General features: G+C 41.7%; 1 protein-coding gene across 1 annotated transcript in view; it reads left to right on the forward strand.

The window, feature by feature from the left end:
• Positions 1-12,400, forward strand: part of LOC130604453 (Fanconi anemia group C protein-like) — a gene marked incomplete at its 5' end in the record, with an annotated part of 33,736 nt that extends 21,336 nt beyond the window's left edge. The window contains 3 exons of the mRNA XM_057418968.1: positions 5,648-5,819; positions 8,456-8,656; positions 11,750-12,400. Of these exons, the coding sequence (XP_057274951.1) occupies positions 5,648-5,819; positions 8,456-8,656; positions 11,750-11,893 (517 nt within the window). The remainder of the gene's footprint in view (positions 1-5,647; positions 5,820-8,455; positions 8,657-11,749) is intronic.
• Positions 12,401-13,380: the final 980 nt, after the last annotated feature.

Here is a 13,380-nt window from a genome sequence, read left to right on the forward strand (position 1 = left end):
GACATGACTTGCTTAGATCTGCTCCAAGAGTCAGCTTTCCAAAGAAAGTTGAACAGCTTTTAAATAAACTAATTTTTATTTTAAACCTGAAATATTTCAATAGAAACATGGAATGCTTAGGCCAGAGAGACTTGCAAAAGATACCCAACTGTCCCACTGTGTCCTGGAAGACTGATACTTGCATCCACACTTGGTTTCAGTTGACTCATGGAGACTTTGTTGTTGTTGTGGTTGAGTGGTAGAAAAACCTTTTTGTTGTTCCCTCTGAGGCTGAGCTCTTTGCTGGCAGCTTCTCACTTTCTGTATAAGCTGCAGTTCAGTGCTGTGTCTTACATGTTCATCCCTGAAGTCTGTCAAACCTTTCCGCCCTTGGAGTGTGACCAGTAGCTGACCCTGGCTTCTTAAAGAAACACATAACTGAAACTTAGAATAAACAAATAAAACGAGTATTATTCATCATACTGTATTACAATAATAGAAATATATATGTTCTCCTTCTGTGGCCTAGCCTTTTCTTGTCTTATATGGTCTTTTTCCCCTTTTGCTTTGATAATACACTAGTTTGAATAGTATTGTACTTGCCAGAATATTCCCTTACTTCCTTTAGAACTCATGGAACAATTATGTTTTCTACCAAACCCCTCTCAGTTAAAAAGAAAATGGATCTGGCTTGAGTTTTTAAATACTAATATTCACAAGGAAACTGTATACAATTTTCTTTTATTGCTTTATTCCTGATTCTGCATCCTTTGTACGTAGTAAGATTATATAGGTTGCCCAGGGAGGTTGTGAATGCTCCATCCCTGGCAGTGTTCAAGACCAGGTTGGACGAGGCCTTGGGTGATACGATTTAGCGTAAGGTGTCCCTGCCTATGGCAGGGGGGTTGGAACTGGATGATCTTAAGGTCCTTTCCAACCCTGACTATTCTATGATTCTATGATTCTGTGATTCTAAGATTAACAGAGGAGTGAAAAATACCACTATGCAGCGTTTCCTCTTGCTTCTTATACTCAGTGCTTTCTGTTTATATAGCCTGGTTTTAAGTGGTTTTATTTTACACCAAATGTAACTCTTTCAGCAAGGTGCTGTGTACAGATTGCTTCTGTGCCACTATTATTACATGAAGTCATCTAATAAATATTATATGACATTTTAAATCAGAAACCAATTGATGTATATTTTGCGGGGGGAAGTCCCAGAGAAAGTGAAGGGCTGCTTTTGGCAATGACAGTGGAACAGCTGACAGTCAGAGACTGTTGGGACTGTTCTGAGCAGACAGAAACAGCAGCAGGGACAGAAGTGGAGGGTACGTGAATCCAAACTGGACACTTCGATGGTACAGGAAAGATATGTTGAGTTGTAAGTGGTGCCTAGGCTCTCTAGTCAAGAATTAAATCCTATTCTGCTAAGTACTTGTTAATGTTTAATGCATAAAGTTTAAGGATTTGTATTTACCCTTTGAGCAATGAACATTGACAGTCCTAAATACTGTCAATATTACCCTAAGTATAGTTACTTGTTTTCAGTTCTTAACTTTTAATTAAATCCCATTTTTGATTGTAAATCACTGGGTTTCAAAGCTAGCTTACCCACTTAGGTTGTCACAGCATTGACTTATGGTCAGATAAGTAGGCTGTTGTTCTAGATCACAATCACCTCTTTTTTGTCAAAGTTTTTTAATGTTGAATTTCCAGATTCTAGTATCTTCGAAGACTTTACCAGTGCTGATCCTGTTCTTTTAGCTAAGGAATTTTAATCTCAGATTTTGTCACACATCACAGCATTCTGAGCCATCCCCTCCAAAAGCTGTGGAATATCCGCAGTGGTGACTTTTATAGCAGTCACCTCAGTATTCTGTTTTCTCTCTATGTCAACCTCTTATGTCTGATATCAGTTAACATGCTTATCCAGAAATACCAGTGTGGTGGATTTGTGTCCTAGGAATAGGATTTTAAGACGCTGAAATTTTATGTCATATAGACAATACCATTTTCAGGATCAGTAATTCCTGGTATATCTGTAGACAACATCAGTGACCAGTATACTCCAGGCAGAATACCATCTGCATACACCATACCTTCATCCATAAAACTGTGCAGCCCACTCTTCCAGAAAGTCTTAAATATAAAGCAGTATATTCCAACTATGATCTTGTCACATTCCCCAGATAATGTGATGGTATCAGACAACTTCATCAACTTCTGAAATTTCTCAGCTCTTTTGGAGTTTCCTGTAAGGGGTGGCACAGCAGCCCTTGAAGTCCCCTGTGTCCTGGGTTCAGCAGTAGCAGTCATGTTTCTCCTCCTTGGTAGCTGGTGCAGTGCAGTGTTTTGACTTTCGGCTTGGGAACAGAGCTGATAGAGATGTTTTGGTCTGGCCAAGGACTTTGTGAGCCTCATGCTCTGCCAGGGGGGAGGGGAAGCTGGGAGGAAGCAGAGACAGGACACCTGACCCAAACTGACCAAAGAGGTATTCCATACCACAGCACGTCATGCCCAGGACGTAACTGGGAGTTAGCCGGAAGGGCTGGGAGACTGCAGGGTTGGAGGAGGTATCGGTCGGAGCTTGGTCGGGCTTGGGGGGCGAGTTATCGGTCAGCGGGTGGTGAGGTGTTGTATTCTGTTCCCTTGTTATTTCCTTTATCATTATTATCATTGGTGGTAGCAGTAGTGATTTGTGTCATACCTTAGTTACTAAACTGTTCTTATCTCAACCCGTGGGAGTTGCATTCTTTTGATTCTCCTCTCCGTCCCTCCGAGAGCAGGGGGGAGGGCAAGAAAGGGGGGGGGAAGTGAGCGAACGAATTACCTGACTGGGTTTAAACCACGACAGTTCTTTTGGCGCCCAACGTGGGGCACGAAGGGTTGAGATAATGACAGATCTGACCGGATTAATAGTCACTCGTCGCAATGCTGATTTATTGGCTCTCAGAGTTGTTCTTGTTGATCTCACAGCTTCAGAATGTTGTAACTTACTTAGAGCCGGTATTTGCTGTGTTAGTGTTTATCAAGTGTGGGGCCTGGGCTAAGGTTCTTGTCTCACTGTGCTTCATGGCAACGGCTTGTAATACGGGCGGGCTCCAGCAGCAGGGCTGGACGGACGTGGCCGTGGACTTGTACCTGGCCGTCCGGCTGCTCTTCACCGGCCTGGCCCTCACCCTACTCTCCATCTTCGTGAGGCTGCGGGGAGCCGAGGGGGAGCGGCCCCGGGAGCCGGCGGCAGCCGAACCGGCCCGGGAGAGCGGCCCCGGGGACCAAGCGGCGGCGGGAGCGGGGCCGGAGGCCGCGAGGGGACGGCTGCAGGTGGAGGAGGTCGGGGCGGTCGAGGAGAGGAAGGAAGCGGCTGCCGAGCAGCGGGAGAAGGCGGCGGAGGAGCCGAGCCCCGCGGAGGAGCCGAGCCCCGCGACGGCCGAGAGCATTCCCCGGCAGCCACCCGCCGAGCCCCAGGAGGATGCAGGAGACCACGCAGCATTTCCCAGCAAGGCAGAGGAGGAAGAGCTGGACTCGGGAAAAGAGAAGCTGGCGGTGGGAGAGCCGGGAGGCACAGCAGCTACACCAGCCCCAGTGACAAGCACAGCAGCATCGTTTGAGAGTTCTGAAGGCTCTGAATGGCCTTTGGGTATCCTTGGGACCTGCCTGCTGATTGTGATGGGGATCAGCATGTTGGCACACACACAGACTGTGTTCTACCCACAACCATTTTGTCTGATCTCAAAAGTTAAGCAGAGTCAGGTTTGGGTCTTGTCTGGGGTTAGACAACAATATAGGGGGACCAAGAGATTTTCCCCAAGGCGGGAGAGTCATGAGTGGCAGGGCGTGTGGGACAGTATGGGCAAGTATCTAGTCCACTGGGCCCCTCCAGTGCTTTGGAAGCGTCGGAGATGGAAGGCAGCTGTATGGAGTCCCCAGCAACAAGCTGCAGAAACTGCTGAAGGGGACAGTGAATTATTTTGAGCCTGGTGGGCCCATGGCACTTCAGGCCATCAGAGCAGAGATGCAACACAGAGATGGACTCATGATCGAGGGGTGGACTTAACAATGGACACTATTGCCCAGATTATTCACGAGTGTGCACACTGCACACAGTCTCTCCTGCTCTGGAAGACTGTTACAAGAGATGGAGCCTGACATGGACCAGATGGACGCAGCAGCTTTATAGGGACTGGTCCATGCACTAAGATAAGAGTGCACCGAGATAAGAGTGATGGTATATTGAAAATGTGGGATCTGAGCATGACGTGAATGGTATGGAATAAGGGGTGGATAATGTCCTGGGTTCAGCAGTAGCAGTCATTTTTCTCCTTCTTGGTAGCTGGTGCAGTGCTGTGTTTTGACTTTCAGCTCGGGAACAGAGCTGATAACACGGATGTTTTGGTTTGGCCAAGGACTTTGTGAGCCTCATGCTCTGCCAGGGAGGAGGGGAAGCTGGGAGGAAGCAGAGACAGGACACCTGACCCAAACTGACCAAAGAGGTATTCCATACCACAGCACGTCATGCCCAGGATGTAACTGGGAGTTAGCCGGAAGGGCTGGGGGACTGCAGGGTTGGAGGAGGTATCGGTCGGAGCTTGGTCGGGCTTGGGGGGCGAGTTATCGGTCAGCTGGTGCTGAGGTGTTGTATTCTGTTCCCTTGTTATTTCCTTTATCATTATTATCATTGGTGGTAGCAGTAGTGATCTCTGTTATACCTTAGTTACTGAACTGTTCTTATCTCAACCCGTGGGAGTTGCATTCTTTTCGATTCTCCTCTCCATCCCTCCGAGAGCAGGGGGAGGGCAAGAAAGGGGGGGGGGGAAGTGAGCGAACGAATTACCTGACTGGGTTTAAACCACGACACCCTGGAATAAAGCTTAAGAAAAACCTGTAATGCTTAAAACTTTTCCCAAACTTAATAGGAATAATCGTACCTGGTTCTTCATTCCTTCCAGCTGTACTTCTGTCTGTCTTTCCTTCCCCATTTATTTTGACTTTTTGCTTTGAGATGCCTACTGTTGGTTTGCATTTTCCTGTTATTTCTCTTTATTTTAACTTCAGAAAAGTACAAGTGAGAAACTCTAGCAATGAGCTGTGGTTCGTTCTCATCTTTCTTTTTCTTATGCAGAAACCCAGATGTAAATACCTTCAAAATTTTCATTAAAGAGTACCTGAATTTAAGAGTCTGAAGATGAATATCCTTAAAACCTTTATATTGAGTCCATCTAAATGCAATTCCTCATGAATTACCAAAACCCAGAAAATAACCCTGGAAAGCAACAGAAAGAAACTGGAAAGCAATATAAAACAACAGTGTCTTAGAGTGCAGCATTTGAGATATTACTTAAAGTTTTGAAAATCCTTCAGCTGGAGAGTATAGTTGATAAAGTTTAATTTTGTGATATATATTTAATACATAATATTTTGCCACAGAAACTGGTGTAATGTTCTGTCCTACTGACAAAGTTAATCTCTTAGTAACAGCGGGTGTGTCTCCTTTGGCCATGACTGCAAACAGTAGAGTAGTACATGGCTGTATGTTTAGCAGGTAAGGCATATCTATGGAAGAATAGTTTCAGGTTTTTTATTTTCAGACCAGCACCCTTTGCAGTTAACTTAAGACATTTAAAAATGTTAACAAGAAATACTTAGTTCTGTCTTTGTCATTTTCCAGTTCTGCTGCTGACCTTTTTGAAATCTGGTTTTTGGTTGTTCGTTTTGGAGAATGGCTAGATATTGCTGCAGAAGAATTACTGAAGGCTGCTGTAGAACCAGATGCTTTGCTGTGGCTGCTGGCGTTTTACTACTGTCCTCAAAATGAAAATCAACAAAGGACTCAAACAATGGTGCGTAATGTAGTGATGTTAAGCAGCAATAAGCAGTCAATATTCTGCTTTTATCTTATTGCTATAAAACAAATAGTGCACACCAAAAAAATGAAAGTTCTATACTGGAGAAAGTACTGGCTTTACAAGGTCTCCTGGGAATTGTTTTCCAGTAGAGAAGCTGAAAGATAATTTTGTGGATTTAGTTGGTGACATCTATAAAACATTTTCCCTCTTTTTAAAGTATATTGTATATTGTATAGATAAGCACCTTCTTGTCTTTCTTTTGATAACTTGGGTGTTTTTAATCACCAGTAAAACTACACTAGGAATGGTATTTTTTAAATCACTGTGTAGCACTGCTGTGTTACGGCATCTTCTGATAAGGAAACACAAGAGAAATTGCAACAGCAGCTGAAGCAGTAAAGATACTTTTCAGACACAGCTATGAATCTTAACTTTGAACATCTATTCTGATTTCTTATATGTATCTATACTGATACTTTGCATTTATGAGACTGTAAAAAGTATGTTATATTCCCTAATATGCTGGGTTTCTAACAGAAGGAAACTGTTCTAACCTCATGCGCTGTACTGCATGAAGAGTGCTATGAGTCTGTGTATTTATGCAAATAGCATGAAAGCCTTTAATTTAGACCTATTACAGAAGTTTGAACTGGCCTAAGCAATCTGATCTACAAAGCTCAGATTCAAAATTTGGCTGCAGCAGCTCCATTTTTATTTATTTATTTTTAAAACAGATTCTGCCCAGTATACCATGCTAGAAAAACATCATACTTTCATTTTGCGTCTAGTGGTCCATGTACCACAGTGTGTTCTTCAACATTCTATTTCCTCCCCTTCCTTCCTGCAGCCCAGATGGCACTACAAATACAAGCTCACATCCCAGTCCCTTAAAATTTTTCCTCTTTAATTTCTTAGAGTCTAGGAGCGGGTTGGGGTGTTGGCTGAGCTACAGTGAAGAAACTGGGATTGACTGGTTTTGGGAAAGAAGGCAACACCCAAGCAATAAAAAGCTGAAGGACTGTAGGTGCAGATCTCTGTATTGTCGTTCTAACTCTGGAGTTGCAGAAAGAAATTACATTGACCCATACCCAAAATTATCTCCCTGTGTCTGCCCTATTCTATCAGTTTGTTATTTTGTGATAATGTGCGACAAACTTTAGTAAGAAAAAAGCTTTTCCACAGACAGCCCACACAGTTACTCATCTCTTCCCAGGGGTCTAATATTTCAGTTCATTATGATTCTTTTCTGTAGTTACTTCAAGTAAGACTTATTTTTTCCACAGGTCAGGCTACTTCAGAAGCATTCCCACAGTTCATGCAAAGCTTCTGCCTTTAGTTAGATATTTGCTTTTTTCTTTTAATTTGTCCTTTGGCGGGTTAGCTCTCAGTTCTTTTAAATAGAGTATTTTCTTCCTCAACCCCTGCACCAGTTAAGGATTAAGATGGGATGGGAACCTCTAGCAAATGCCAAGCTGGAGGACTTTCAATGCAGCCTATTTTTGTGTGGAAAGGCATGCACTCATGACTTAACATTTTGTCTTCCTGCTACTTACTTACTTTAGATAGCAGCTTAATATCAGCAAGAGAGGAATATATAAACTGATTTAAAGAAGAAGGAGGCTAATTTTGCTGTTCACCAGTCTTCACTCATTTGTGCAGGACTCAATATACTGCTACTCAATCATTTGTTAGAGTCCTTTATACCTTTAGACTCTGAAACACTGGAGAAACAAATCTTGGAGGTTGGTCATAGTAACTTTGTCACTGAGTCTCCGAGGGTGGGTGACATAATTCAAAAGTAGCAGCTTTTTCAGATATTTTATGTTGAATTGGTAATAGTGCAGGGCAAAGTCGGTGAATGACTGAAACAAATTTTCCTCATTAACACAGTTGAGAAACGGGTGTCTTTTTCCTTTGGGTCCGCAGTGGTGTATTTTTCCACTGTTCTGCACTTACTCATTTTGGTTTTTTCTACCAGTTTGGTTTATTTTTAATATAGGGAACAAAATTATTGTTGGGATTTTTTGCAATAGTTGCTTATACTTTTTTTTTTCAATTGTGTAGGTGCCAAAATCTTCTGTTTTCTACTTGCCGTAAAAATTAGTTTTTATGGGCTAACTCAAAAGGTAAAAACGTAAGTTGCAAACAACACAGGAAGAAGGAAAAAAACTGCATTCATACCAGGACATTTTATCAGGAGAGGCCAGATCGCATGGGGATTTAACTGATTTGTAGTGGCAATACTGAAATGAGCCCTTGAGGAGCCTCTGTTCTTTTGTCCACAATGCAAAAATCTGACTCTGTTCTGCTGAGGGAATTTCTCCATTTCCATTTATTATTAAAAAAAGGTCAAATCCTGGCTCGATGCCCTGTCTGCTTAATTTGCAAGACCTAAGAAAGTTAAAAAATCCATTCTGTCCACTTCTGTCTGAATCAGTATGAAAGAAATGTGTACAGCCCTTCCTTCCCTGTTCTCCCTGCTCAAACTCTTTTTGTGTTTGGGTAATTTCTGCCAAGGATTCAGTTTCCTGTTAGTGAATAAATCCAAAGGAAAAATACCATAAGTATTTCTTAGATCTTCTCTGCAAGATCTTCTCTGATCCTGCATCCTTTGAAATTGTTTCCTACAGGTAGAAGCTAAAGCAGTCTACAATCATCTAATGATGCTCTTCAACTGTATAGTCCTTTCTGTCAAAGATCTGGAGGCTGCTGTACACAGTATAACACATACAGAGCGGTGTTGTAACCAGCGTCTTATAACACATCTTCTTACCAACTTTTTGCTCTTTTCATCTGGTGGACATACGATTGTGCAGGAATTTACTTACCATGTAAGTATTTCCCTTTTTTCAATGTAAGTAAAACATGGGGTTCTTACTATTTTAGATTTAAGTTCCTGTCTCTTAAAAAAAAAATCCCACAACAAATCCACAAATCACATAACAGAGAATTAAAGAATATTATGACTACACCAGCTACACCTAGCCTGCTACATCTTTATTTTCAGCCACAGTCAAAATATTTTCCTTCTTAACACTTCTTGACAAGATCTCACTGAAGCGGTTGCTGTCTCAACTATACAGCTGCAGAAATAGTTGGAGCACTAGCTTGCAGTTAAGGGATATCTACAGTTCATTTATACCTGGCACAGACATTTGGCCATGCTCGTCCAAAACATTTCATTTTCCCTATTTATAAATCACTGCTGATCTGCGGTAGAGATGATGGAACTGTCTTCTCTCTGTTTTCTATTAAGTAAAACAGCTAGTTACCGAGTGTTAGCATTGATGAGGCAAACACTTGGTGCTTTACAAAAGCCAGAGAGAAAAACAGTATGATAAGAGAAAAAAAGAATGGAGATGTGAGAGTGAAGCATGGAATCAGACTCTACAACTCAGAGAGAGTTATAAAGCAGGTTTATTTATTACGGCGCTGGGTGCAAGGGGGATTGCTCCTCCTAACTTGCACACCGAGGAGTTAAGGAAGCAGATATTTATTACACACAAACATGCATATTCATTAGGTTCCCGAGAGTTTGACAGGGATATTATAATTAGTTTAGATACTCATTATCATAAGTCTCCTCCCTTTTGGCACTTGTGCACTCCCCTTTGATGGTTGTGGGCAGGGGTCTTCAAGATGAAGTAAGCAGTCTTCCTCAGGGTGCACTTTTCACCTTTGGCACAGTTGGATGCCCCAGTAATCACAAATTAGCTGAAGCCAACCATGTCTGCAAGTTTCTGATGACTGGCAAAGATTTAGAACAGTCTGACCTTAGTACAAAATTTACTGCAAGCAGAACAGGATGGGCAGACAAGGAGTGTCCTGAACTAGCAGGTGTTCGGGAGTCACCGTCTCCAAACTAACTGATATTTAGAAGGATAGTCACTCATTAGAAGGATGGAAAGAAATAGATCACTCTTGTTAGTAAGACTACTAAATTCTGTTGTCACACCCCAGACTTAACAAACATTGTTCTCTATCTTAGACCTAAGTTAAGTTAAAAGTATCTTAACCCTATGTTTTCCAGGCACTTGCTTTCCTTATATCAAGAGAATGTCACTTAAGGTGTAAAAAAAAGCTAAAGAGGAGTAAAATTTGGAAGTATCCCCATTGCATGTTGCTATATTGTTGCTGACATTCTTTAAGTATATTGGTACAAGCATTAAAATGTGTTTTTCTCTCTCAAGGTAAATAGTGCTGTCTCGGTATGAGATTAGAAGGGCTAAGGTATTTCCAGCATGTTAGGTGTAAGTTCACACATGATCAATTTCTCCTTCGCGTAAGAATATAATGATAAAATTTAGGGGGTTGTATGGACTTTTACAGTCTCTTGGGTTTAGTGTTTCTTTTGAGGAGTGTGGCTGTTGAGCAGTGATGCTGCAATGCATACTAGTCTTCTACTTTAAACCTCTTCAGGAAGACTAAAGGCAATATCTTTACAGAAAGCAACATAACTAACTTTCAAAACTCGAGTATTCCCCAGCATGGGATGCTCATGAGCTGTTGTAGGCCAGAGTATGTCAGTCTGATCATATCTGTCAAATACTGTGAAAGGATGCTATCCAGAGGGACCTTGATGGTCTTGAGAGGTGGGCGAGCACAAACCTCATGAGGTTCAGTAAGGCCAAGTGCAAGGTGCAGCACCTGGGTCTGGGCAATCCCAGGCACAGCTACAGGTTGGGCAGAGACTGGATTGAGAGCAGCCCTGAGGAGAAGGACTTGGGGGTGTTGGCTGATGAGAAGCTCAACATGAGCCAGCAGTGTGCAATCACAGCCCAGAAAGCCAGCTGTCTCCTGGACTGCATCATAAGGAGTATGGCCAGGAGGTCAAGGGAGATGATCCTGCCCCTCTGCTCTGCTCTTGTGAGACCTCACCTGGAGTAGTACGTTCAAATCCCCAACACAAGAGGGACGTGGACCTGCTTGAATGGGTCCAGAGGAGGGCCATGAAGATGATCAGAGGGCTGGAGCACCTCTCCTGTGAAGACAGTCTGAGAGTTGGGCTCGTTCACCCTGGAGAAGAGAGGGCTCCAGGGAGACCTTATAGCAGCCTTCCAGTCTCTGGAGGGGAGCCACAAGAAATCTGGAGAGAGACTTGGTACAAGGGCATGCGGTGATAGGACAAGGGGGGACGGCTTTAAACTGAAAGTGGATAGATTTATATTAGGAAAAGACTCTTTACTGTGAGTGTGGTGGGACACTGGAGAAGGTTGCCCGGGGAAGTTGTGGCTGCCCCATCCCCAGAAGTGTTTAAGGCCTGTTCTAGTGGAAGGTGCCCTGCCCAACGTAGTGGGGTTGGAACTAGATGGTCTTTAAGGTCCTTTCCAACCCAAACCATTTGATAATTCTGTGTAATCATTGATGAGTAGCTAGGCTCTCCATGTGATTTGAAAAGGCCTGAAGACAATATAAGAAGAGCAGAATGCTGGGGAACAAAACTGGGGTGCATGACAGTGGTTTTGGTTAGCATAGTAAACTTTGGGTTTATAACAAGTATGTAAAGTACTTCCTGATCTACAAAAATTGCAACTTAGGGTCTTTTCCTGGTACTTCTGAAAGCTTTACAGAGCTGAATTGTCTCCCCAAATTCACCCAACATCTTCATGTGCTTTCAGTTGTTTCCTAAGGAGATGACTTATAAATGGTTACACTGTCTGGCAATTTGTGTTTCCTTTAAAAACTTTCTGACCTTTTCATTTGTTTCACTTCAACTTGAGAGAACAGTAGAAATCTCAAAATTGTTCAGTTCCTCCAAGACATATGAAAGAGACATCTTGGCAGAAGTTGCTTTTAAACTTGGAGCATTTCATATATTCACTGGTGAGGGACAAATTTGTGGGTTTGTTGCAAGCATTAATGGAGAATTCTTAGTACCTAGCAACATGATTACATTATTTCCCATCTTTCCTGTTTCCCTTCAGATTACTGAGACAACCGACTCAAGCAAAGAAGTCTTTAGCCTTCTTACCCGTACTGCATACAGAATTAAGCATAATGGAGAACAAAATACAAGGACTGTGAAGCTGCTGAATGAACTTCTTAAAAACCTAACACCGAAAGTTTAGATTTTTAATATTATCTATTTATCAAGCAAACAAATCAGATCTTTATCCAGGTGTCAGTGTTTCATTAACATTTCCAACAGTAAAAACATATCTTAAGCCTATCCTGCAACTTTGTATTCCTTCATAGATATTTGAATTTCCTTTATTGGAAATGTTTGCCCTTTACAACATAATAGCAAATACTAAAGATGGTTGAAAATTTTGTTCTGACCACCTTCTTTAACAGGAGACCTAGGTCATTTAAAGCAGTTTAATCATATCCTTATTGTTTATCTCTCCGAGGATCAGTTTTTCTCCCAAATTACCCATGGTTTTATTTGCAAATCATATCCAATTGCTTGGTTGATAAGTTGTTCCTAAAATGTTTTGTTCTGTAATTTTGCTTTTATGGAACTAACAGTGATCTCAACTGACGGTGATTCATCGTGAATGCACTCTATGTTCTCAGGAAATCAACGCTGTTTCCTGAACTCTTTAGTTCAGTTTTAAAATGTTTCCAAAATGAAACTCCTCAGATTTGCTAAATGTTGTTTTCCATACTGCAGCTTTCACAGGACAGTGTTCTCTGCATAGTACTATACCAATAGCTGGTCTTTGTCAGCAGATACTGCAGGTAGAGGTTGTTTGCAGCAGAGTTTATATTCAGTGTGCTGTGCCTGATACCGTTGTTTATTTGTTGAACAAAACTTTTTTTTCATACAGATAAAACAGAGCAAGCACAACATAGGCATAAAGAAACTTCCCATTTTGAGGGCAGAATTTCCTGAAGAGACCATATGGTTGCAACTCCTTCCTTTTTGTGTCCAGAGGTAGTTTGCTTGCCTCGTTGTTTAGGTTTTTTGTCTCAGGCAAAAGAGCATGGATAGGGAGCAATGGCTTAGTGTTTTACACTTAGGAAAGTATTTGTCCCGAAAGGTTTTTTGAACCTGTTTCCGTCTTAACTTAAGCACACAGTAATGACAGAGGATCTGAACACTTTTCAGTAATTTCTTTTTGTATATTACCTGCGTCATTTAATGTCAATACTTGTGCTATGTTCAAATATGCTACTTGGAATACTATTATTGCATATAAAATCAGAGGCATGTATCTTAGATTAACACAGTTTTCTGAGTGTACCATTTGGGTTTGAGCTAAAGAAAAGAAAAACAACGTACTTGGTGTCCCTTGGCTGTAAGAGTGGAAGGGTACTTTTTGCAGTGCCGTTGACTGATTTCTTTTAATTTTGTTCCTAGTGAGTCATGTCAGACCAAATTACAGACATTACATATCCTGTCAATCAGTTTGTTAGTGTCTGTAGTATCTGTATTACAAAATATTTAGTATTTGAATCCAGCATATGAAGAAATAGTAAATAATTAATGTATGTTGTGAATAAAGGTTTTTTTCTCTTTTTGAAGTTAAAATAGTTCTGAACGAAATATCAGAAAGAGGTTATGTTGCAATTTTCCAGTTGTTGGTAGCCACATACATCTAAAAAAAGCAAA

Source organism: Pezoporus wallicus, unplaced genomic scaffold (genome assembly GCF_028554395.1).
Source record: "Pezoporus wallicus isolate ANWC-B61680 ecotype Strahan unplaced genomic scaffold, APGP_CSIRO_Pwel_v1 contig_371, whole genome shotgun sequence".
Taxonomy (NCBI): Eukaryota; Metazoa; Chordata; class Aves; order Psittaciformes; family Psittacidae; genus Pezoporus; species Pezoporus wallicus.